This window comes from Sebastes umbrosus, assembly GCF_015220745.1.
Source record: "Sebastes umbrosus isolate fSebUmb1 chromosome 14 unlocalized genomic scaffold, fSebUmb1.pri SUPER_14_unloc_2, whole genome shotgun sequence".
NCBI classification, from domain to species: Eukaryota; Metazoa; Chordata; class Actinopteri; order Perciformes; family Sebastidae; genus Sebastes; species Sebastes umbrosus.
In genome coordinates this window covers 82,501-110,059 of record NW_023618434.1, presented here as the reverse complement: position 1 = coordinate 110,059, position 27,559 = coordinate 82,501, and the positions used below count along the sequence as shown (strand labels likewise).

Genomic DNA, 27,559 nt, shown 5'->3' with positions numbered 1-27,559 from the left:
GAACTTAATGGCTGTACGCTCACGTAAAGTTCACAGGTGTCCATCATATTGCCAAGTTTCATGCGTTTCCGAGTACCTAAAGGTATGTTCCATATCTAAAAGACATAAGGGGGCGCTAGAGAGCCAACTTGCCACGCCCAAGCAAAATTTCACCACTAAAATAAAGTAATTACTAGTTTGGATGTGCGTGTAAAGTTTCATAATTTTTTGTGCATCCTAAAGTCTTCAAATATGCGTTCGTAAATTTAAAAAAAACGCAGGAAGTCCAACATGGCTGACTTCCTGTTGGCTGAAAAAATCTCAAAAATATTTAATCCAGGTATGAGGATGTGAGCAATGACATACTTGAATTTCGTGAAGATCGAAGAAACTTCTCTGAAAAACTGCCTACATTAGGGGGCGCTATCTCGCCCCCTGGAGACACCCGAGCCGGGTCACTACAGAACTTTGAATTTCGCGCCACTTCTGACGCATATTCCACTTATGGTGAGTTTTTGGGGATGGGAAAGGTCCCAAAAACGCAATCTCCCAGCGGAAAAATAATAATAATTAAAGCTGCAAGCAGCGATGAACGGGCCCTCGCCCTTGCGGGCACGTTTGGGGAACGCGCACGTCGGGGCACGTACATGTCTTCAGGCCAAGATTCTTTTAAAACATGTCAAATTTGGGGAAGATTGGACAATACATGGTCAATTTACTACAACTTCCTGTTGCCAGTAGGGGGCGCTATGACTATCACGCATAATACCATGTATATGTCTTCAGGACGGGTCTCTTATAAAATATGTCAAATTTGGGGAAGATTGGACAATAAATAGTCAATTTACTACAACTTCCTGTTGCCAGTAGGGGGCGCTATGACTATCACGCATAATACCATGTATATGTCTTCAGGACGGGTCTCTTATCAATCATGTCAAATTTGGGGAAGATTGGACAATGTATAGTCAATTTACAACAATTTCCTGTTTCCTGTAGGGGGCGCTATGACTTTCACTCATAATGGCACATATATGTCTTCAGGCCTGGACTATTATCCAGCTTGTGAAATTTGGGGCAGATCGGACTATGTAAAGTCAAGTTACAACAGCCTCCTGTGTCATGGCGAAATATCAAAATGCGCCGCGCTGCCACAAGAACGCCGTTTCACGAAAACACAAAAGCTTCGCAATTTAGCATCGTGAAAGTGTTGAGATTCTGCTGCCCAACTTTGAGATGGATCGCTTGAATCCTCTAGGAGGAGTATCGCAAAGTTCCATACCTAAAAAGTGACAAAATGGCGTCTTCGCACATGACGTATGACATCACCGTGCGAGCGATCAAAAATCCCTTCGCAATTTAGCATCACAGTAGTGGGTGGATTATACCACCCAAATTTGACGCGGATCCGATAAACGCTCTAGGAGGAGTTCGTAAAAGTATGCATAAAATACATGAAAAACGCACATATTTCAATATGGCCGACTTCCGGGTGGGCGGAGCTAATGAAACCCGATGAAGAATATGTCCGAAATAATGAGGGGGATATGCCTACCAAATTTCATGAATATCGGATCAACTTTGACCAAACTACGGCCTTCCACGCGTTAGGGGGCGCTAGAGAGCCGGCTAAACCCACTGAACCTAATGGCTGTATATTTACATAAAGTTCACAGGTGTCCATCATAGTGCCAAGTTTCATGCGATTCCGAGTACCTAAAGGTATGTTCCATATCTAAAAGACATAAGGGGGCGCTAGAGAGCTAACATGCCACGCCCAAGCAAAATTTTACCACTAAAATAAAGTAATTACTAGTTTGGATGTGCGTGTAAAGTTTCATAATTTTTTGTGCATCCTAAAGTCTTCAAATATGCGTTCGTAAATTTAAAAAAAACGCAGGAAGTCCAACATGGCTGACTTCCTGTTGGCTGAAAAAATCTCAAAAATATTTAATCCAGGTATGAGGATGTGAGCAATGACATACTTGAATTTCGTGAAGATCGAAGAAACTTCTCTGAAAAACTGCCTACATTAGGGGGCGCTATCTCGCCCCCTGGAGACACCCGAGCCGGGTCACTACAGAACTTTGAATTTCGCGCCACTTCTGATGCATATTCCACTTATGGTGAGTTTTTGGGGATGGGAAAGGTCCCAAAAACGCAATCTCCCAGCGGAAAAATAATAATAATTAAAGCTGCAAGCAGCGATGAACGGGCCCTCGCCCTTGCGGGCACGTTTGGGGAACGCGCACGTCGGGGCACGTACATGTCTTCAGGCCAAGATTCTTTTAAAACATGTCAAATTTGGGGAAGATTGGACAATACATGGTCAATTTACTACAACTTCCTGTTGCCAGTAGGGGGCGCTATGACTATCACGCATAATACCATGTATATGTCTTCAGGACGGGTCTCTTATCAATCATGTCAAATTTGGGGAAGATTGGACAATGTATAGTCAATTTACAACAATTTCCTGTTTCCTGTAGGGGGCGCTATGACTTTCACTCATAATGGCACATATATGTCTTCAGGCCTGGACTATTATCCAGCTTGTGAAATTTGGGGCAGATCGGACTATGTAAAGTCAAGTTACAACAGCCTCCTGTGTCATGGCGAAATATCAAAATGCGCCGCGCTGCCACAAGAACGCCGTTTCACGAAAACACAAAAGCTTCGCAATTTAGCATCGTGAAAGTGTTGAGATTCTGCTGCCCAACTTTGAGATGGATCGCTTGAATCCTCTAGGAGGAGTATCGCAAAGTTCCATACCTAAAAAGTGACAAAATGGCGTCTTCGCACATGACGTATGACATCACCGTGCGAGCGATCAAAAATCCCTTCGCAATTTAGCATCACAGTAGTGGGTGGATTATACCACCCAAATTTGACGCGGATCCGATAAACGCTCTAGGAGGAGTTCGTAAAAGTATGCATAAAATACATGAAAAACGCACATATTCCAATATGGCCGACTTCCGGGTGGGCGGAGCTAATGAAACCCGATGAAGAATATGTCCGAAATAATGAGGGGGATATGCCTACCAAATTTCATGAATATCGGATCAACTTTGACCAAACTACGGCCTTCCACGCGTTAGGGGGCGCTAGAGAGCCGGCTAAACCCACTGAACCTAATGGCTGTATATTTACATAAAGTTCACAGGTGTCCATCATAGTGCCAAGTTTCATGCGATTCCGAGTACCTAAAGGTATGTTCCATATCTAAAAGACATAAGGGGGCGCTAGAGAGCTAACATGCCACGCCCAAGCAAAATTTTACCACTAAAATAAAGTAATTACTAGTTTGGATGTGCGTGTAAAGTTTCATAATTTTTTGTGCATCCTAAAGTCTTCAAATATGCGTTCGTAAATTTAAAAAAAACGCAGGAAGTCCAACATGGCTGACTTCCTGTTGGCTGAAAAAATCTCAAAAATATTTAATCCAGGTATGAGGATGTGAGCAATGACATACTTGAATTTCGTGAAGATCGAAGAAACTTCTCTGAAAAACTGCCTACATTAGGGGGCGCTATCTCGCCCCCTGGAGACACCCGAGCCGGGTCACTACAGAACTTTGAATTTCGCGCCACTTCTGATGCATATTCCACTTATGGTGAGTTTTTGGGGATGGGAAAGGTCCCAAAAACGCAATCTCCCAGCGGAAAAATAATAATAATAATAATAATAATTAAAGCTGCAAGCAGCGATGAACGGGCCCTCGCCCCTTGCGCGTCGAGGATGCTGGCGGGACGCCGACCGACGCGGCCGGGCACCGTGAAGCCGAAACTCTGACGAGCGCCACGACGCCTGCCGCAAGGCTCTACGACAGGCACTCTCTGCTGAGCGATATAACACCTCCCACAAGACTCTACGACAAACGGATCACGAGTTATGAAAGGGGGCGTGGCTAATGTGTAGGGGGCGGGCATAACTTTCACCAATGAAACAGGCACTCTCTGCTGAGTGATATGACACCCCCCACAAGACTCTACTACAAACGGATCATGAGTTATGAAAGGGGGCGGGGCTAATGTGTAGGGGGCGGGGCTAACCATCCCCAATGAAACAGGCACTCTCTGCTGAGTGATATGACACCTCCCGCAAGACTCTACTATAAACGGTTCATGAGATATGAAAGGGGGCGGGGCTAACGTCTTGGGGCGGGGCTATGAGTATAATTTTTCATATACATGTCATCAGTACTGGACCACCATCATACCTGAGAGATTTGGGGCAGATCGGACTATGTACAGTTGAGTTACAATAACTGCCTGTTTCATGGCGAATGGCTCAAAATGGACGCCACGCCACGTTCCGCTCGTTAAGTGAAAACTCACGATTTTAATAACTTTTCATCTTCAAGGTCTTAAGATGGTCCTGACCAAATTTCAAATCGATCTGATTAAATCTGTAGGAGGAGTTCGTTAAAGTACGCGGCCTATAAAATGCTAAAAGTGACATGAAATCCAATATGGCCGACTTCCGGGTGGGCGGAGCTAATGAAACCCAATGAGGAATATGTTTCAAATGATGAGTGGGATATGCATACCAAATTTCATGATTATCGGATCAACTTTGACAAAGTTAAAATTTCAACGCGTTAGGGGGCGCTATAGAGCCGGCTAAACACACTGAGCCTAATGGCTATATATTTAAATAAAGTTCACAGGTGTCTATCATCTTGCCAAATTTCATGAGTTTTCGAGTACCTAAAGGTATGTTCAAAATCTGAAAGACATAAGGGGGCGCTAGAGAGCCAACATGCCACGCCCAAGCAAAATTTCACCACTAAAATTAAGTAACTACTAGTTTGGATGTGCGTGTAAAGTTTCATAAATTTTTGTGCATCCTAAAGTCTTCAAATATGCGTTCGTAAATTCTAAAATCACGCAGGAAGTCCAACATAGCTGACTTCCTGTTTGCCGAAAAAATCTCAAAATCATTTAATCCAGGTACGAGGGCGTGAGCAATGACATACTTGAATTTCGTGAAGATCGAAGAAACTTTCTCTGAAAAACTGCGTACGTTAGGTGGCGCTATGGAGCCCCCTGGAGACACCCGAGCCCAGTCACTCCAGAACATTGAATTTCCCACCAGTTCTGACGCATACTCCACTTTTCGTGAGTTTTGGGGATGGCTAAGGTCGTCAAAAACGCGATCTTGCAGCGGAAAAAGAATAATAATTAAAGCTGCAAGCAGCGATGAACGGGCCCTCGCCCCTTGCGCGTCGGGGATGCTGGCGGGACGCCGACCGACGCGGCCGGGCACCGTGAAGCCGAAACTCTGACGAGCGCCACGACACCTGCCGCAAGGCTCTACGACAAGCGGTTCACGAGTTATGAAGGGGGGCGTGGCTAATGTGTAGGAGGCGGGGATAACAACACCAACTTAACAGGCACTCTCTGCTGAGTGATATAACACCTCCCACAAGACTTTACGACAAACAGATCATGAGTTATGAAAGGGGGCGTGGCTAATGTGTAGGGGGCGGGCATAACTTTCACCAATGAAACAGGCACTCTCTGCTGAGTGATATGACACCTCCCACAAGACTCTACTATAAACGGTTCATGAGATATGAAAGGGGGCGGGGCTAATGTATAGGGAGCGGGGATAACAATACCAACTTAACAGGCACTCTCTGCTGAGTGATATGACACCTCCCACAAGACTCTACGACAAACGGTTCATGAGTTATGAAAGGGGGCGGTGCTATGTGTAGGGGGCGGGGCCAACCTTAACCAATAAAACAGGAACTCTCTGCTGAGTGATATGACACCTCCCATAAGCCTGTACGACAAACGGTTCATGAGTTATGAAAGGGGGCGGGGCTATGACTATATTTTTGCATTTACATATAATCAGGACTGGACCCTTATCGTACCTGAGAAATTTGGGGCAGATCGAACTATGTACAGTTGAGTTAGGGTTAACCCACTCTCTGCTGAGTGATATGACACATCCCACAAGACTCTACGACAAACAGATCATGAGTTATGAAAGGGGGCGTGGCTAATGTGTAGGGGGCGGGGATAACCTTCACCAATGAAACAGGCACTCTCTGCTGAGTGATATGACACCTCCCACAAGACTCTACGACAAACGGATCATGAGTTATGAAAGGGGGCGGGGCTAATGTGTAGGGGCCGTGGCTATGACTATATTTTTGCATTTACATATAATCAGGACTGGACCCTTATCATACCTGAGAAATTTGGGGCAGATCGAACTATGTACAGTTGAGTTAGGGTTAACCCACTCTCTGCTGAGTGATATGACACATCCCACAAGACTCTACGACAAACGGATCATGAGTTATGATAGGGGGCGTGGCTAATGTGTAGGGGGTGGGCATAACCTTCACCAATGAAACAGGCACTCTCTGCTGAGTGATATGACACCTCCCACAAGACTCTACTATAAACGGTTCATGAGATATGAAAGGGGGCGGGGCTAACGTCTTGGGGCGGGGCTATGAGTATAATTTTTCATATACATGTCATCAGTACTGGAGCACCATCATACCTGAGAAATCTGGGGCAGATCGGACTATGTACAGTTGAGTTACAATAACTGCCTGTTTCATGGCGAATGGCTCAAAATGGCCGCCACGCTACGGTCCGATCGTTAAGTGGACACTCATCATTTTAATAACTTTTCATCTTCAAGGTCTTAAGATGGTCCTGACCAAATTTCAACTCCATCTGATCAAATCTGTAGGAGGAGTTCGTTAAAGTACGCGGCCTATAAAACCCTAAAAGTGACATGAAATCCAATATGGCCGACTTCCGGGTGGGCGGAGCTAATGAAACCCAATGAGGAATATGTTTCAAATGATGAGTGGGATATGCATACCAAATTTCATGAATATCGGATCAACTTTGACAAAGTTAAAATTTCAACGCGTTAGGGGGCGCTATAGAGCCGGCTAAACACACTGAGCCTAATGGCTATACAGTTACATAAAGTTCACAGGTGTCTATCATTTTGCCAAATTTTATGAGATTCCGAGTACCTAAAGGTATGTTCAAAATCTGAAAGACATAAGGGGGCGCTAGAGAGCCAACATGCCACGCCCAAGCAAAATTTCACCACTAAAATTAAGTAATTACTAGTTTGGATGTGTGTGTAAAGTTTCATAAATTTTTGTGCATCCTAAAGTCTTCAAATATGCGTTCGTAAATTCTAAAATCACGCAGGAAGTCCAACATGGCTGACTTCCTGTTTGCCGAAGAAATCTCAAAATCATTTAATCCAGGTATGAGGGCGTGAGCAATGACATACTTGAATTTCGTGAAGATCGAAGAAACTTTCTCTGAAAAACTGCGTACGTTAGGGGGCGCTATGGAGCCCTCTGGAGACACCCGAGCCCAGTCACTCCAGAACATTGAATTTCCCACCAGTTCTGACGCATACTCCACTTTTCGTGAGTTTTGGGGATGGCTAAGGTCGTCAAAAACGCGATCTACCAGCGGAAAAAGAATAATAATAATAATTAAAGCTGCAAGCAGCGATGAACGGGCCCTCGCCCCTTGCGCGTCGAGGATGCTGGCGGGACGCCGACCGACGCGGCCGGGCACCGTGAAGCCGAAACTCTGACGAGCGCCACGACGCCTGCCGCAAGGCTCTACGACAGGCACTCTCTGCTGAGCGATATAACACCTCCCACAAGACTCTACGACAAACGGATCACGAGTTATGAAAGGGGGCGTGGCTAATGTGTAGGGGGCGGGCATAACTTTCACCAATGAAACAGGCACTCTCTGCTGAGTGATATGACACCCCCCACAAGACTCTACTACAAACGGATCATGAGTTATGAAAGGGGGCGGGGCTAATGTGTAGGGGGCGGGGCTAACCATCCCCAATGAAACAGGCACTCTCTGCTGAGTGATATGACACCTCCCGCAAGACTCTACTATAAACGGTTCATGAGATATGAAAGGGGGCGGGGCTAACGTCTTGGGGCGGGGCTATGAGTATAATTTTTCATATACATGTCATCAGTACTGGACCACCATCATACCTGAGAGATTTGGGGCAGATCGGACTATGTACAGTTGAGTTACAATAACTGCCTGTTTCATGGCGAATGGCTCAAAATGGACGCCACGCCACGTTCCGCTCGTTAAGTGAAAACTCACGATTTTAATAACTTTTCATCTTCAAGGTCTTAAGATGGTCCTGACCAAATTTCAAATCGATCTGATTAAATCTGTAGGAGGAGTTCGTTAAAGTACGCGGCCTATAAAATGCTAAAAGTGACATGAAATCCAATATGGCCGACTTCCGGGTGGGCGGAGCTAATGAAACCCAATGAGGAATATGTTTCAAATGATGAGTGGGATATGCATACCAAATTTCATGATTATCGGATCAACTTTGACAAAGTTAAAATTTCAACGCGTTAGGGGGCGCTATAGAGCCGGCTAAACACACTGAGCCTAATGGCTATATATTTAAATAAAGTTCACAGGTGTCTATCATCTTGCCAAATTTCATGAGTTTTCGAGTACCTAAAGGTATGTTCAAAATCTGAAAGACATAAGGGGGCGCTAGAGAGCCAACATGCCACGCCCAAGCAAAATTGCACCACTAAAATTAAGTAATTACTAGTTTGGATGTGTGTGTAAAGTTTCATAAATGTTTGTGCATCCTAAAGTCTTCAAATATGCGTTCGTAAATTCTAAAATCACGCAGGAAGTCCAACATGGCTGACTTCCTGTTTGCCGAAGAAATCTCAAAATCATTTAATCCAGGTATGAGGGCGTGAGCAATGACATACTTGAATTTCGTGAAGATCGAAGAAACTTTCTCTGAAAAACTGCGTACGTTAGGGGGCGCTATGGAGCCCTCTGGAGACACCCGAGCCCAGTCACTCCAGAACATTGAATTTCCCACCAGTTCTGACGCATACTCCACTTTTCGTGAGTTTTGGGGATGGCTAAGGTCGTCAAAAACGCGATCTTGCAGCGGAAAAAGAATAATAATTAAAGCTGCAAGCAGCGATGAACGGGCCCTCGCCCCTTGCGCGTCGGGGATGCTGGCGGGACGCCGACCGACGCGGCCGGGCACCGTGAAGCCGAAACTCTGACGAGCGCCACGACGCCTGCCGCAAGGCTCTACGACAAGCGGTTCACAAGTTATGAAGGGGGGCGTGGCTAATGTGTAGGGGGCGGGCATAACCTTCACCAATGAAACAGGCACTCTCTGCTGAGCGATATAACACCTCCCACAAGACTCTACGACAAACGGATCATGAGTAATGAAAGGGGGCGTGGCTAATGTGTAGGGGGCGGGCATAACCTTCACCAATGAAACAGGCACTCTCTGCTGAGTGATATGACACCTCCCACAAGACTCTACGACAAACGGATCATGAGTTATGAAAGGGGGCGGGGCTAATGTGTAGGGGGCGGGGATAACCTTCACCAATGAAACAGGCACTCTCTGCTGAGTGATATGACACCTCCCACAAGACTCTACGACAAACGGATCATGAGTTATGAAAGGGGGCGGGGCTAATGTGTAGGGGCCGTGGCTATGACTATATTTTTGCATTTACATATAATCAGGACTGGACCCTTATCATACCTGAGAAATTTGGGGCAGATCGGACTATGTACAGTTGAGTTAGGGTTAACCCACTCTCTGCTGAGTGATATGACACATCCCACAAGACTCTACTATAAACGGTTCATGAGTTATGAAAGGGGGCGGGGCTAACGTCTTAGGGCGGGGCTATGAGTATAATTTTTCATATACATGTCATCAGTACTGGAGCACCATCATACCTGAGAGATTTGGGGCAGATCGGACTATGTACAGTTGAGTTACAATAACTGGCGAATGGCTCAAAATGGCCGCCACGCTACGGTCCGATCGTTAAGTGGACACTCATCATTTTAATAACTTTTCATCTTCAAGGTCTTAAGATGGTCCTGACCAAATTTCAACTCCATCTGATCAAATCTGTAGGAGGAGTTCGTTAAAGTACGCGGCCAATAAAACTCAAAAATTGGGAAAATCGTACATAAAATCCAATATGGCCGACTTCTGGGTGGGCGGGGCTTATGAAACCCAATGAGGAATATGTTTCAAATGATGAGTGGGATATGCATACCAAATTTCATGATTATCGGATCAACTTTGACAAAGTTAAAATTTCAACGCGTTAGGGGGCGCTATAGAGCCGGCTAAACACACTGAGCCTAATGGCTATATATTTAAATAAAGTTCACAGGTGTCTATCATCTTGCCAAATTTCATGAGTTTTCGAGTACCTAAAGGTATGTTCAAAATCTGAAAGACATAAGGGGGCGCTAGAGAGCCAACATGCCACGCCCAAGCAAAATTTCACCACTAAAATTAAGTAATTACTAGTTTGGATGTGCGTGTAAAGTTTCATAAATTTTTGTGCATCCTAAAGTCTTCAAATATGCGTTCGTAAATTCTAAAATCACGCAGGAAGTCCAACATGGCTGACTTCCTGTTTGCCGAAGAAATCTCAAAATCATTTAATCCAGGTATGAGGGCGTGAGCAATGACATACTTGAATTTCGTGAAGATCGAAGAAACTTTCTCTGAAAAACTGCGTACGTTAGGGGGCGCTATGGAGCCCTCTGGAGACACCCGAGCCCAGTCACTCCAGAACATTGAATTTCCCACCAGTTCTGACGCATACTCCACTTTTCGTGAGTTTTGGGGATGGCTAAGGTCGTCAAAAACGCGATCTTGCAGCGGAAAAAGAATAATAATAATAATAATAATAATAATAATCCCCAGAAAAACAATAGGTTCCTTGCACTTCGTGCCAGGACACCGTTGGGTCCTGGCACTTTCGTGCTCGGGCCCTAATAATCCCCAGAAAAACAATAGGTTCCTTGCACTTCGTGCCAGGACACCGTTGGGTCCTGGCACTTTCGTGCTCGGGCCCTAATAATCCCCAGAAAAACAATAGGTTCCTTGCACTTCGTGCCAGGACACCGTTGGGTCCTGGCACTTTCGTGCTCGGGCCCTAATAATAATAATCTGTAGAAAAACAATAGGTTTCCTCGCACTTCGTGCCAGGACACCGTTGGGGTCCTGGCACTTTCGTGCTCGGGCCCTAATAATAATAATAATAATAATCTGTAGAAAAACAATAGGTTTCCTCGCACTTCGTGCCAGGACACCGTTGGGGTCCTGGCACTTTCGTGCTCGGGCCCTAATAATCCTTAGAAAAACAATAGGTTTCCTTGCACTTCGTGCCAGGACACCGTTGGGGTCCTGGCACTTTCGTGCTCGGGCCCTAATAATAATTAAAGCTGCAAGCAGCGATGAACGGGCCCTCGCCCCCGCGGGCACGTCTGGGGAACGCGCACGTCGGGATACCCGCTGTGGTGCATTCCCGTGAAAGTCGGAAACTGCACGCAACAGTTAGAGTGAATTTTCTGCTTGGAGCATCTGGCGCTGGAAATGAACTGTGAGAATATGTGGGGCGTCCTTTACAGCACTTCTATGAGGGTGGCTGGCAGTATACAACCATTTCCTGTTGTCAGTAGGTGGCGCTATGACTTTCACTCATAATACCACGTATATGTCTTCAGGCCTGGACTCTTATAAAACATGTCAAATTTGGGGAAGATTGGACAATGTATAGTCAATTTACAACAACTTCCTGTTTCCTGTAGGGGGCGCTATGACTTTCACTCATAATTGCATATATATGTCTTCAGGCCTGGACTATTATCCAGCTTGTGAAATTTGGGGCAGATCGGACTATGTAAAGTCAAGTTACAACAGCCTCCTGTGTCATGGCGAAACATCAGAATTCGCCGCGCCGCCACAAGAACGCCGTTTCACGAAAACACAAAAGCTTCGCAATTTAGCATCGTGAAGGTGTTGAGATTCTGCTGCCCAACTTTGAGATGGATCGCTTGAATCCTCTAGGAGGAGTATCGCAAAGTTCCATACCTAAAAAGTGACAAAATGGCGTCTTCGCACATGACGTATGACATCACCGTGCGAGCGATCAAAAATCCCTTCGCAATTTAGCATCACAGTAGTGGGTGGATTATACCACCCAAATTTGACGCGGATCCGATAAACGCTCTAGGAGGAGTTCGTAAAAGTATGCATAAAATACATGAAAAACGCACAAATTCAATATGGCCGACTTCCCGGTGGGCGGAGCTAATGAAACCCGATGAGGAATATGTCTGAAATAATGGGTGGGATAAGCCTACCAAATTACATGAATATCGGATCAACTTTGACCAAACTACGGCCTTCCACGCGTTAGGGGGCGCTAAAGAGCCCGCTAAACACACTGAACCTAATGGCTGTATATTTACATAAAGTTCACAGGTGTCCATCATATTGCCAAGTTTCATGTGTATCCGAGTACCTAAAGGTATGTTCACAAGAAACAAGACATAAGGGGGCGCTAGAGAGCCAACGTGCCACGCCCAAGCAAAATTTCACCACTAAAATAAAGTAATTACTAGTTTGGATGTGCGTGTAAAGTTTCATAATTTTTTGTGCATCCTAAAGTCTTCAAATATGCGTTCGTAAATTTAAAAAAAACGCAGGAAGTCCAACATGGCTGACTTCCTGTTGGCCGAAAAAATCTGAAAAATATTTAATCCAGGTATGAGGATGTGAGCAATGACATACTTGAATTTCGTGAAGATCGAAGAAACTTCTCTGAAAAACTGCCTACATTAGGGGGCGCTATCTCACCCCCTGGCGACACCCGAGCCGGGTCACTCCAGAACATTGAATTTCCCACCAGATCCGACGCATATTCCACTTATGGTGAGTTTTTGGGGATGGGAAAGGCCTCAAAAACGCGATCTCCCAGCGGAAAAATAATAATAATAATAATAATAATAATAATAATAATTAAAGCTGCAAGCAGCGATGAACGGGCCCTCGCCCCCGCGGGCACGTCTGGGGAACGTGCACGTCGGGGTACCCGCTGTCGTGCATTCCCGTGAAAGTCGGAAACTGCACGCAACAGTTAGAGTGAATTTTCTGCTTGGAGCATCTGGCGCTGGAAATGAACTGTGAGAATATGTGGGGCGTCCTTTACAGCACTTCTATGAGGGTGGCTGGCAGTATACAACCATTTCCTGTTGTCAGTAGGTGGCGCTATGACTTTCACTCATAATTGCACGTATATGTCTTCAGGCCTGGACTCTTATAAAACATGTCAAATTTGGGGAAGATTGGACAATGTATAGTCAATTTACAACAACTTCCTTTTGCCAGTAGGGGGCGCTATGACTATCACGCATAATACCATGTATATGTCTTCAGGACGGGTCTCTTATAAAATATGTCAAATTTGGGGAAGATTGGACAATAAATAGTAAATTTACAACAACTTCCTGTTTCCTGTAGGGGGCGCTATGACTTTCACTCATAATTGCATATATATGTCTTCAGGCCTGGACTATTATCCAGCTTGTGAAATTTGGGGCAGATCGGACTATGTAAAGTCAAGTTACAACAGCCTCCTGTGTCATGGCGAAACATCAAAATGCGCCGCGCTGCCACAAGAACGCCGTTTCACGAAAACACAAAAGCTTCGCAATTTAGCATCGTGAAGGTGTTGAGATTCTGCTGCCCAACTTTGAGATGGATCGCTTGAATCCTCTAGGAGGAGTATCGCAAAGTTCCATACCTAAAAAGTGACAAAATGGCGTCTTCGCACATGACGTATGACATCACCGTGCGAGCAATCAAAAATCCCTTCGCAATTTAGCATCACAGTAGTGGGTGGATTATACCACCCAAATTTGACGCGGATCCGATAAACGCTCTAGGAGGAGTTCGTAAAAGTATGCATAAAATACATGAAAAACGCACAAAATTCAATATGGCCGACTTCCCGGTGGGCGGAGCTAATGAAACCCGATGAGCAATATGTTTCAAATAATGAGTGGGATATGACTACCAAATTTCATGAATATCGGATCAACTTTGACCAAACTACGGCCTTCCACGCGTTAGGGGGCGCTAGAGAGCCGGCTTAACACACTGAACCTAATGGCTGTAAATTTACATAAAGTTCACAGGTGTCCATCATATTGCCAAGTTTCATGCGATTCCGAGTACCTCAAGGTATGTTCCATATCTAAAAGACATAAGGGGGCGCTAGAGAGCTAACATGCCACGCCCATGCAAAATTTCACCACTAAAATAAAGTAATTACTAGTTTGGATGTGCGTGTAAAGTTTCATAATTTTTTGGGCATCCTAAAGTCTTCAAATATGCGTTCGTACATTTAAAAAAAACGCAGGAAGTCCAACATGGCTGACTTCCTGTTGGCCGAAAAAATCTCAAAAATATTTAATCCAGGTATGAGGGCGTGAGTTATGACATACTTGAATTTCGTGAAGATCGAAGAAACTTTCTCTGAAAAACTGCCTACATTAGGGGGCGCTATCTCGCCCCCTGGAGACACCCAAGCCGGGTCACTCCAGAACATTGAATTTCCCACCAGATCTGACGCATATTCCACTTATGGTGAGTTTTTGGGGATGGGAAAGGTCCCAAAAACACGATCTCCCGGCGGAAAAAGAATAATAATAATACTTAGAAAAACAATAGGTTTCCTTGCACTTCGTGCCAGGACACCGTTGGGTCCTGGCACTTTCGTGCTCGGGCCCTAATAATCTGTAGAAAAACAATAGGTTTCCTCGCACTTCGTGCCAGGACACCGTTGGGTCCTGGCACTTTCGTGCTCGGGCCCTAATAATAATAATAATAATACTTAGAAAAACAATAGGTTTCCTCGCACTTCGTGCCAGGACACCGTTGGGGTCCTGGCACTTTCGTGCTCGGGCCCTAATAATAATAATAATAATAATAATAATAATACTTAGAAAAACAATAGGTTTCCTCGCACTTCGTGCCAGGACACCGTTGGGGTCCTGGCACTTTCGTGCTCGGGCCCTAATAAAGGTGTAAATAAGAAAAGAATCTAAACTGTTTCAATCAAATCACCAAAATCTGAAAAATGAAAACATGTTTATAGATTCATCTTCAATCAGCTGTTTCATGTTTCAGCCTCAGAAACCAGCAGCGTGACCTCAGAGAGGCAGAGACGCCGCCGCTGCCGCCGCCATGATGACCCACATATCACCACACACGCGCGTGCGCGCACACACACACACACACACACACACACACACACACACACACACACACACACACACACACACACACACACACACACACACACACACACACTGAACGCAGTACACACAGCAGCCTGATGACGGCGCCAGCAGAGGTGAAGCTTTGGGAACATCATGTTCTCAGATTTGGAACTACAATTCCCATAATGCTTCAGGGGCTGCAGGCTGTCTACGTCTATTATTAGAACCTCTACAGGAAGGAAGCAGCATGAACCCGACGACACGGAACCACTGGAGCTCTGGAGGGAGACGACCTCGCAGATCCCACGAGAACGCTCATGTGTTCTAGAACCAAAACAAACATGGACTCCAACGGTCTCGTGTTCTAGAACCACAACAAACATGGACTCCAACTGTCACGTGTTCTAGAACCACAACAAACATGGACGCCAACGGTCACGTGTTCTAGAACCACAACAAACATGGACTCCAACGGTCACGTGTTCTAGAACCACAACAAACATGGACTCCAACGGTCACGTGTTCTAGAACCACAACAAACATGGACGCCAACGGTCACGTGTTCTAGAACCAAAACAAACATGGACTCCAACGGTCACGTGTTCTAGAACCAAAACAAACATGGACTCCAACGGTCACGTGTTCTAGAACCACAACAAACATGGACTCCAACGGTCACGTGTTCTAGAACCACAACAAACATGGACTCCAACGGTCACGTGTTCTAGAACCACAACAAACATGGACGCCAACGGTCTCGTGTTCTAGAACCACAACAAACATGGACGCCAACGGTCTCGTGTTCTAGAACCACAACAAACATGGACTCCAACGGTCTTGTGTTCTAGAACCACAACAAACATGGACGCCAACGGTCTTGTGTTCTAGAACCACAACAAACATGGACGCCAACGGTCACGTGTTCTAGAACCACAACAAACATGGACGCCAACGGTCTTGTGTTCTAGGACCAAAACAAACATGGACGCCAACCGTTCTGTGAGAACGTTCTACCAGGGAACCCTCCAGGTGAGCGTGCTCTGAGAACGTTCTAGCAGGAACCCTCCAGGTGTATTAGTGAGGGATGGTGCTTTGAGAACGTTCTAAAGGGAACCCTCCAGGTGAGTGTGCAGTGAGAACGTTCTACAGAGAACCCTCAGGGTGAACTAGTGAAGGATAGTGCAGTGAGAAGGTTCTACAGAGAACCCTCAGGGTGTACTAGTGAAGGATAGTCCAGTGAGAATGTTCTACAGAGAACCCTCAGGGTGAACTAGTGAAGGATAGTGCAGTGAGAAGGTTCTACAGAGAACCCTCAGGGTGAACTAGTGAAGGATAGTGCAGTGAGAAGGTTCTACAGAGAACCCTCAGGGTGTACTAGTGAAGGATAGTCCAGTGAGAACGTTCTACAGAGAACCCTCAGGGTGTACTAGTGAAGGATAGTCCAGTGAGAACGTTCTACAGAGAACCCTCAGGGTGTACTAGTGAAGGATAGTCCAGTGAGAACGTTCTACAGAGAACCCTCAGGGTGTACTAGTGAAGGATACTGCTGCAGCAGGACCTGCTGGAACCTGTCGGCCGTGAGGAAGATGGGATGCGTCAGCATGAAGTCATCCAGCAGCGTTTCTACAGAGACACAAACACAGAGAGCTTAGTTTTACAGACTGTACCTGAACACACCGCCAACTGTCAGGCAGGCGGCGGCGGGAACACTAGAACCTCCGAGGACGACAACAAGAACCTTCAAATGTCCAGCTGGACCGACGTCACGGCTAAAGCTGCACGCTGACGCCGTCACGGACAGGAAGAGTCACCGTAGGGCGGTAAAGACAGGTGAATACAGGTATATTCAGACAGACAGGTGAACACAGGTATATTCAGACAGACAGGTGAACACAGGTATATTCAGACAGACAGGTGAATACAGGTATATTCAGACAGACAGGTGAACACAGGTATATTCAGACAGACAGGTGAATACAGGTATATTCAGACAGACAGGTGAACACAGGTATATTCAGACAGACAGGTGAACACAGGTATATTCAGACAGACAGGTGAACACAGGTATATTCAGACAGACAGGTGAATACAGGTATATTCAGACAGACAGGTGAACACAGGTATATTCAGACAGACAGGTGAATACAGGTATATTCAGACAGACAGGTGAACACAGGTATATTCAGACAGACAGGTGAACACAGGTATATTCAGACAGACAGGATGAAGAAAATAAAGGTTTTATTTGAACATTACAGCAGGTAAACATGAACCTGAAGATGAGCTGATATGGAACCTTTAACGTCTAGAACACACACACACACACACACACACACACACCAACGCTAGATGTAGGTCACATCTCTCTGGTTGTTTGTGATGAAGCAGCGTCAGATCATCTATTCTAGTCTGCGTGTTAAACCGTCAAACCGTTAAACGGTGTGGACGGACGGACGGACAGCGAGCAACGGCGTCTCTAATTTCAGATGCTGAAACAGCACGGTCACATTTACTACAATACCTTGCTGTGTGTGTGTGTGTGTGTGTGTGTGATGCATGCTGCAGTGGGCGTGTCCTGTTGGGTCCGCCTCTCTGCAGGCGGTTACCATGGAGACACCACGTTGCCGACAGTGAGAGGATGAAGAGGGAAACCAACGTCATATGTGTGTGTGTGTGTAGATTAAATGTGTATTAATCAATAATCCTGATTCTAACTGATCAGAAGTTATTGATCTGACTGGAGGAAGAGATGATCTGGAGACGAGAGGTCTCACTCTGATGGAACTACAGAAACACTGCGTGGTGGAGCGTCTCCCCTCAGAGAGGATCTTTGGTCCAAACACACAACATGGAGTCAGACTCCTCCACACCTGAGGCGTCAATCAATCAATCTATTGATCAGTCCTATTTGATCAGTTCTAGATGAACCTTCCAGGGAGATTAGTCCAGTATCTAACCCTCTGATCTGATACAGAGACTCTGGGATGTGATGAGACGACGACGGTGAACTGATGAGATGATCAGGTGAACTGATGAGATGATCAGGTGTCACATGGAGATTCAACATGCAAGTTATTGATTATATCATGATTAGAGATATCAGAGGATGAGCAGGAGGATGCAGAGGAGAGGAGAGATGGTGTGAATGTGGAGAGAGGACGAAGAGGAAGAGTGAGAACGTGGGAGGAAGAGGAGAGAAAAGAGCTGAAGAACGCCTCCGACCTCCGAGAGACGACGACGCTGAGAACAAGAATCTGATCAACATCAAGAGGAAGTCAGGATTTAGAACATTCTCATTTTAAATTCTTATTCTCTTGAGAAATCTTCAATAAATAAATAAATGAATAAATAAATTAATAAATTAATAGATAGATAAATTAAAAAAAATAGATAAATAGATAAATAATTAATTAAATAAATAAATAAATAAATAGATAAATAGATAAATTGTTATTTATACAAAGACAGCTGGTGATTAAAGTGAAATAAGAACTGAGTTGCTGCGTCTCCTTCTCACAGTAGAGGCAGCTGAGGCTCATGGGTAATTTAGTATTTAGAGTCGTCCTGATGGCTGCCTTCAGACAGTCGTATCCACGACGACCCTCCAACGTTTTACACTCTCTGAGGTTTGTTTTGGTTGACGGATGCGGAACGGATATCATCAGACTACCACAATAAAAGATATGACGTCACGTTACTCAGACTACCAAAATAAAAGATATGATGTCACGTCACTCAGACTACCACAATAAAAGATATGACGTCACGTTACTCAGACTACCACAATAAAAGACATGACGTCACGTTACTCAGACTACCACAATAAAAGATATGACGTCACGTCACTCAGACTACCACAATAAAAGACATGACGTCACGTTACTCAGACTACCACAATAAAAGATATGACGTCACGTCACTCAGACTACCACAATAAAAGACATGACGTCACGTTACTCAGACCACCACAATAAAAGACATGACGTCACGTTACTCAGACTACCAAAATAAAAGATATGACGTCACGTTACTCAGACTACCACAATAAAAGATATGACGTCACGTTACTCAGATTACCACAATAAAAGATATGACGTCACGTTACTCAGACTACCACAATAAAAGATATGACGTCACGTTACTCAGACTACCACAATAAAAGCGGTAACTTCCTTCTAGCTCCACAGAGACTCAGATGAAGCAGATAGATCCATTCTGGTTAAAACATCTGGTTAGAAATCACTAAAATAACATCTGTCTTTTTCCTCTGAATGTCTGCTGAGAGCTGGTTGCTATGACAACAGATGCTGAAGAGCCTCATGTTTCTACACACATCTACACAAACAGGAAGCTGAACGAGGAGGAAAGAAGAATAGGAAGAGGAAGAGGAGAGAGGAGGAGGAAGAGGAGGAGGAGGAGGAGGAGAGAGGAGGAGAGAGGAAGAGGAGAGAGGAAGAGGAAGAGGAGAGAGGAGGAGGAAGAGGAGGAGGAGGAGGAAGAGGAGAGAGGAAGAGGAAGAGGAAGAGGAAGAGGAGAGAGGAGGAGGAGGAAGAGGAGAGAGGAGGAGGAGGAGGAAGAGGAGAGAGGAGGAGGAAGAGGAGAGAGGAGGAGGAAGAGGAGGAGGAGGAGGAAGAGGAGAGAGGAAGAGGAAGAGGAAGAGGAAGAGGAGAGAGGAGGAGGAGGAAGAGGAGAGAGGAGGAGGAGGAGGAAGAGGAGAGAGGAGGAGGAAGAGGAGAGAGGAAGAGGAAGAGGAGAGAGGAGGAGGAAGAGGAGAGAGGAGGAGGAGAGAGGAAGAGGAAGAGGAAGAGGAGAGAGGAGGAAGAGGAGGAGGAGGAGGAGAGAGGAGGAGAGAGGAAGAGGAGGAGAAGAAGGAGGAAGAGGAGAAGAAGGAGGAGGAAGAGGAGAAAAGAAGAGGAGGAGGAAGAGGAGGAGGAGGAGGAGAGAGGAAGAGGAGGAGAAGAAGGAGGAGGAAGAGGAGGAGAAGGAGGAGGAGGAGGAGAGAGGAAGAGGAGGAGAAGAAGGAGGAGGAAGAGGAGGAGAAGGAGGAGGAAGAGGATTTATTTTTATTATATCATTATTTTTGTTTATATTTCATTCGTTCACAGGAAGTGATGTCATCAAGGAGGAGCTGCTGTGTGACGCACGCACACACACGCACACACACACACACACACACACACACACACACACACACACACACACACACACACACACACACACACACACACACACACACACACACACACACACACACACGTGATCTGTTTCATAAAGTTAAATTTGTTCCATAATCTGTTTAAACTGTTTTGGCAGACGTCCAGTCAAAGGGTGTGTGTGTGTGTGTGTACGTCGGAGCAGGTAGAACCAGACAGGTGAGAATCATCACTGAACAAACGTGACGTCAAACAAGAAGCAAGAAAATCAGAACAAACACTGAAGATGACGTTCACACACACACACACACACACACACACACACACACACACACACACACACACACACACACACACATACACACACACACACACACACACACTGTGTTGTTGTGTGTGTGTGTGTGTGTGTCTATTAATATTAATATAAATGAATATGAATTATATTATTAAACCCCTCTGACCTCTGAGCGGAACAGAAGCTCCTGAATGGTTCTGGACCATCAGTGGAATCATCCGGTAGAATAAATCTCTTTTAGGATTTACAAAATATATTTCTATAAATATTAAAATAATAAACATGTTTAAAGTTCCTGTTTGTAACTTCTTCCAGGTATAAATCATTGCTGGTCGGTGTCTCATGGTCTCTCGTGTGTCTCATGGTCTCTCGTGTGTCTCGTGGTCTCTCGTGTGTCTCATGGTCTCTCGTGTGTCTCCGCTGTTCAGACTCAGACTCCAACACAAACTCCAGTGAAGCACCAAAACCTCTTGGTTGTATCTAGTGAAGCTGTTAAACAGTGTTGGCCGCGGTCGGAGGACGCGGGGGAGACCGTAGCTTTGGTCTCCAGGACCGGAGTCTCTGCTCCTCTGCTCCTCTGCCTGCCTTCACTCACACACCACGCTCCTTCTCTCTCTCTCTCTCCACCTCTCACGTGCATGCTGCTCACTCCACACTGCAGAAGAGTTAGTTTAGCTCTGAGAATATCTAGTGAATGTTCAGTGGACGTTTGTGCAGAAATAACTGCTGCAGCTCCTCCAGACCAACAGAGGTTTCCCGTGTCTTGTGAAGTGACGGGGCTCCGCAGAGAGAAACGTTAGCTTCAGCTGAAATATAGAGTGATATTGTGCTTTTAGCTGACGTGTGTCTCCTCACTGTGTTGAGCGATGCTCCTTCATGTCTATGTAGAGCAGGGGTGCACACACTTTTTCAGCATGCGAGCTACTTATAAAATGATCAAGTCAAAATGATCTACCTACTATAAAAATGCAAAACATATATTTATTTATAAATATATTGAGTATTCTTTATATGTACAATATATGTTGGTGTACCTTGCATAACTGCATGAACCCATATTGTACAATATAACTCTGTACATTTTTTGTCATTACCTTACTCTGATGACTTGCACTGAATGGAATCAGCCAGGGATGCATAGTCCGGACAGTAGCTGCTGATAGCCAGCCTCAAGCACACTTCCAAATGATCATCAGTCAAGGTGGAACGGTATTTGGATTTAATAATCTTCATGTGGGAAAAGGCTGACTCGCATAAATAAGTGGAGTCGAATAATGCAGTCATGGAGGTAGCACATTTCCTCATGTTGAGGTACTTTTCCTCTGTGAGTAAGTTCCAGAACTGTCCATGAGCCCTGGACTGAAGCTGAATGTCAGCTTGTAGTGTCAAAATCTCATCCTCCACTCCAGATGAGTTCAGGTGAAACAGTGTTGCAATTTTTGATGCGAGTGAATCAGCCTCAGCATCTTCCCGAAAAGGGTAGCACATGAATGTAGCGACTGGCTCCAGTAAAACAACGTCTTGAAAGCGTCTGTCAAACTCTGACAGACAGTTCTCAATCTGCTCTGATAAGCTGACGTCTATTTTTTAATTTTTTTAATTTTTTTTTTAATGCCATGCGATCTACCCACACTACCTTTGCGATCGACGTATTGGGCACCCCTGATGTAGAGCGAGCACAAGCGCCAGCAACAGGACGCTGACTTTAGTTGACTTAACGGACACAGGTGAAGCTGTTAACAACACATTTAGGATTCTGACTAACAGTCCCTTTAAAGTTTATATTTAATATTGTTGTTTTATTATTTTAATAAACATTATTGACGATTTTATTGAATTTTTTTAAATTTGTGTTTCTGGAAAAATTAAATTTAGAGATCAAATGAAACATGAACATAGTAACACACACACACACACACACACACACAGTAACACAAAAGGCAAACATTCCTGCAGGAACACGCATGAACACACCCCCCCACTTCAGCTGTAATAAGCAGGCTGAGTCTGAGAGAGAGGACGCAGCCATTATGTAACCCCACACACACACACACACACACACACACACACACACACGCGCACACACACACACAGTAACACACCCACAGTAACACACCCAGCAGCAGAGTGTTGGTGCTGCAGGAACAGAATGTATTCTAGCGACTAGAAGGCAACCCATCCGACCCGTCTTGAAACGCGGACCAAGGAGTCTAACGCACGCGTGAGTCAGAAGGTGAAAGCAAAACCCTGTGGAGCAATGACAGTGAGGGCCGGCGCCGGCTGAGGTGGGATCCCGGTCCAGCGGGGTCGGGCGCACCACCGGCCCGTCTGGCCCGCACCGTCAGGTAGGTGGAGCAACAGGACCCTAAAGATGGTGACGAGAGGTTAACGTCACGCCGCCGTAAAGTGGTATCGGAGCCGTTTTACGAGTACATGAGCACAGTATCGGACCCGATACCAGATACCAGATACCCGATACCCGATACCCGATACCAGATACCAGATACCCCATACCCGATACCCGATACCCGATACCCGATACCCGATACCAGATACCAGATACCAGATACCCCATACCCGATACCCGATACCCGATACCCCATACCCGATACCCGATACCAGATACCAGATACCAGATACCAGATACCCGATACCAGATACCCGATACCCGATACCAGATACCAGATACCCGATACCAGATACCAGATGCCCGATGCCCGATGCCAGATGCCCGATGCCCGATGCCCGATGCCCGATGCCAGATGCCCGATGCCCCATACCCCATACCCCATACCCCATACCCGATACCAGATACCATATACCAGATACCTGATACCCGATACCCGATACCAGATACCCCATACCCGATACCCGATACCAGATACCAGATACCAGATACCAGATACCAGATACCCGATACCCGATACCAGATACCCGATACCATATACCAGATACCCGATACCAGATACCCGATACCCGATACCAGATACCCGATACCCGATACCCGATACCCGATACCCGATACCAGATACCCGATACCCGATACCAGATATCCGATACCCGATACTGGTATCGGTGCATCCCTACGTATATACTGAATAGTCGGTACATGAGGTGTAATAATAATAACCAGCTCTCTGTGGATGTGAGGAGAACCAGAGAACGAGAGAACCAGCAGACTGCTCCTCTATTAAACGATCAGGATTCAGAACCTCAGAGTTCATCTCCACCAGCAGCAGCCGGATGGACCCTGTTACCCTGGAGACTGCCTCTCACATCAGCACACAGACAATGGAGGGAAGAGACAGAGAGTGAAGAGACAGAGAGTGAAGAGACGGAGAGTGAAGAGACAGAGAGTGAAGAGACAGAGAGTGAAGAGACGGAGAGTGAAGAGACGGAGAGTGAAGAGAGTGAAAAGACGGAGAGTGAAGAGAGTGAAGAGATGGAGAGTGAAGAGACAGAGAGTGAAGAGACAGAGAGTGAAGAGAGTGAAGAGACGGAGAGTGAAGAGACAGAGAGTGAAGAGACGGAGAGTGAAGAGAGTGAAGAGATGGAGAGTGAAGAGACGGAGAGTGAAGAGACAGAGTGAAGAGACGGAGAGTGAAGAGACAGAGAGCGAAGAGACGGAGAGTGAAGAGACAGAGAGTGAAGAGACGGAGAGCGAAGAGAGTGAAGAGACGGAGAGTGAAGAGACGGAGAGCGAAGAGACAGAGAGTGAAGAGAGTGAAGAGACGGAGAGTGAAGAGACGGAGAGCGAAGAGACAGAGAGTGAAGAGACGGAGAGTGAAGAGACAGAGAGTGAAGAGACGGAGAGTGAAGAGACGGAGAGTGAAGAGAGTGAAGAGACGGAGAGTGAAGAGACAGAGAGTGAAGAGACGGAGAGTGAAGAGACGGAGAGTGAAGAGAGTGAAGAGACGGAGAGTGAAGAGACAGAGAGTGAAGAGACGGAGAGTGAAGAGACGGAGAGTGAAGAGACGGAGAACGAAGAGACGGAGAGTGAAGAGACAGAGAGTGAAGAGACGGAGAGCGAAGAGAGTGAAGAGACGGAGAGCGAAGAGACAGAGAGTGAAGAGACGGAGAGTGAAGAGACAGAGAGTGAAGAGACAGAGAGTGAAGAGACGGAGAGTGAAGAGACGGAGAGTGAAGAGAGTGAAGAGACAGAGAGTGAAGAGACGGAGAGAGAAGAGACGGAGAGTGAAGAGACAGAGAGTGAAGAGATGGAGAGTGAAGAGACGGAGAGTGAAGAGAGTGAAGAGACAGAGAGAGAAGAGACGGATAGTGAAGAGAGTGAAGAGACGGAGAGTGAAGAGACGGAGAGTGAAGAGAGTGAAGAGACGGAGAGAGAAGAGACGGAGAGTGAAGAGACGGAGAATGAAGAGACGGAGAGTGAAGAGACGGAGAGAGAAGAGACGGAGAGAGAAGAGACGGAGAGAGAAGAGACGGAGAGTAAAGAGAGTGAAGAGACGGAGAGTGAAGAAACTGAAGAGACGGAGAGTGAAGAGACGGAGAGAGAAGAGACGGAGAGTGAAGAGACGGAGAATGAAGAGACGGAGAGTGAAGAGACGGAGAGAGAAGAGACGGAGAGTAAAGAGAGTGAAGAGACGGAGAGTGAAGAAACTGAAGAGACGGAGAGTGAAGAGACGGAGAGAGAAGAGACGGAGAGTGAGAACAGAGGACTTTATGAGGACTTGATGAGGAGAAGAAGTTCCTCTGGAACACAACCAGAGAGCTTCCCGTCTCACCTGTGCAGAGACCGGAGCGTCTTCCCGCCGCGCTGTCCAGCAGAGCGAGGGTCAGGTTGTCCGGCGTGTCGGGAGGAAGAGGCGTCCCTCCTCCTCCTCCTCCTCCTCCTCCTCCTCCTCCTCCTCCTCCGGGGTCGGTGATGAGGCTGGCCTCAGAGCTCTGCTCGTCACTGGACAGAGACGGACTGCGGACGTCTCCTCCTCCAGAACCGGACCCGGAGCCGTTGGCGCTGCTGGGCGCCGTGACCAGACCGGGCCCCGTGGCCGAGGGCCAGGAGGGGGGGTCCTCGCTGTCGGGGCTGCAGGGGGGGGGGGTGGGGTCAAAGGTCACAAATAAATGTTGTATTATTCAATTTATTCTCTCACTTCCTGTTCCACACCCACTTCTTGTTCCACATCCACTTCCTGTTCCACATCCACTTCCTGTTCCACATGCACTTCCTGTTCCACATCCACTTCCTGTTCCACACCCACTTCCTGTTCCACATCCACTTCCTGTTCCACATCCACTTCCTAATGGTACGTGTCCACAGGCTCCGTGCTTTCCACGCTCCCCATTCATTCTCTATGCAAGAAGCCGCGCAATGCATTCCGGTAGCGTGGCGTCGCGATTGGAGAGACTAGGCGTCACGACGCCCGCTCCTCATTTGCATGAAGTTGAGGTCCTGGCTACTTTATGCAAATCACGGGCGTCCGGCGCGACTCGCCGCCTCTCCAAACTCCCGAGGATCTTTTAAACTAAACGTTGTTGATCTAAAATAAAGACAGATTCATCAACATGGGTTATTTCTCTCCTCAAATGTTGTCAGAAACATCTCAGTGAACTATTTACGTGAAATAAGAGAAGAAAGTTTCCAAACGAGCCTCCAGACTGGTTCCGGTTTGAAAGCTGGGAGCAGCAGCCAACGGCGGGAAAGCGTTCGTCCAATCAGGAGCCGAGTGCCTTGTTTCTAGGGACAGCCCACCAAGCGTTCAATGCTGGGAAGCGTCGCGTCCCCTCGCGATAAAAAACGCCCCTGTGGACACGTACCATAATCCACATCCACTTCCTGCTCCACATCCACTTCCTGTTCCACATGCACTTCCTGTCTGAATGATTAAATCTTTCTGCTTCAGATGAATCCAACATTTAAATACAGTATTTATTATCATTCATCTACTGAATCATATCGACCAGATGTTTTAACGCCAGAATGGAGCTAGAAGGAAGTTACCGCTTTTATTGTGGTAGTCTGAGTAACGTGACTACATATCTTTTATTGTGGTAGTCTGAGTAACGTGACGTCATGTCTTTTATTGTGGTAGTCCGAGTAACGTGACGTCATCTCTTTTATTGTGGTAGTCCGAGTAACGTGACGTCATATCTTTTATTGTGGTAGTCTGAGTAACGTGACGTCATCTCTTTTATTGTGGTAGTCTGAGTAACGTGACGTCATCTCTTTTATTGTGGTAGTCTGAGTAACGCGACGTCATATCTTTTATTGTGGTAGTCCGAGTAACGTGAAGTCATATCTTTTATTGTGGTAGTCTGAGTAACGTGACGTCATATCTTTTATTGTGGTAGTCTGAGTAACGTGACGTCATATCTTTTATTGTGGTAGTCTGAGTAACGTGACGTCATATCTTTTATTGTGGTAGTCTGAGTAACGTGATGTCATATCTTTTATTGTGGTAGTCTGAGTAACGTGACGTCATATCTTTTATTGTGGTAGTCTGAGTGACGTGAAGTCTTATCTTTTATTGTGGTAGTCTGAGTAACGTGACGTCATATCTTTTATTGTGGTAGTCTGAGTGACGTGAAGTCATATCTTTTATTGTGGTAGTCTGAGTAACGTGACTTCATATCTTTTATTGTGGTAGTCTGAGTGACGTGACGTCATATCTTTTATTGTGGTAGTCTGAGTAACGTGACGTCATATCTTTTATTGTGGTAGTCTGAGTGACGTGACGTCATATCTTTTATTGTGGTAGTCTGAGTAACGTGACGTCATATCTTTTATTGTGGTAGTCCGAGTAACGTGACGTAATATCTTTTATTGTGGTAGTCTGAGTAACGTGACGTCATATCTTTTATTGTGGTAGTCTGAGTAACGTGACGTCATATCTTTTATTGTGGTAGTCCGAGTAACGTGACGTAATATCTTTTATTGTGGTAGTCTGAGTAACGTGACGTCATATCTTTTATTGTGGTAGTCCGAGTAACGTGACGTAATATCTTTTATTGTGGTAGTCTGA

General features: G+C 46.0%; 1 protein-coding gene across 2 annotated transcripts in view; it reads right to left on the bottom strand.

The window, feature by feature from the left end:
- rapgefl1 (Rap guanine nucleotide exchange factor (GEF)-like 1) overlaps positions 1-27,559 on the bottom strand; it is a 52,790-nt gene that overhangs the window by 20,039 nt on the left and 5,192 nt on the right. For both annotated transcript variants that reach the window (XM_037762662.1, XM_037762661.1), the window contains exons 2-3: positions 25,325-25,623; positions 16,676-16,754 (exon numbers count right to left, since the gene is read on the bottom strand). In XM_037762662.1, coding sequence (XP_037618590.1) covers positions 16,676-16,754; positions 25,325-25,623 — 378 coding nt within the window. The remainder of the gene's footprint in view (positions 1-16,675; positions 16,755-25,324; positions 25,624-27,559) is intronic.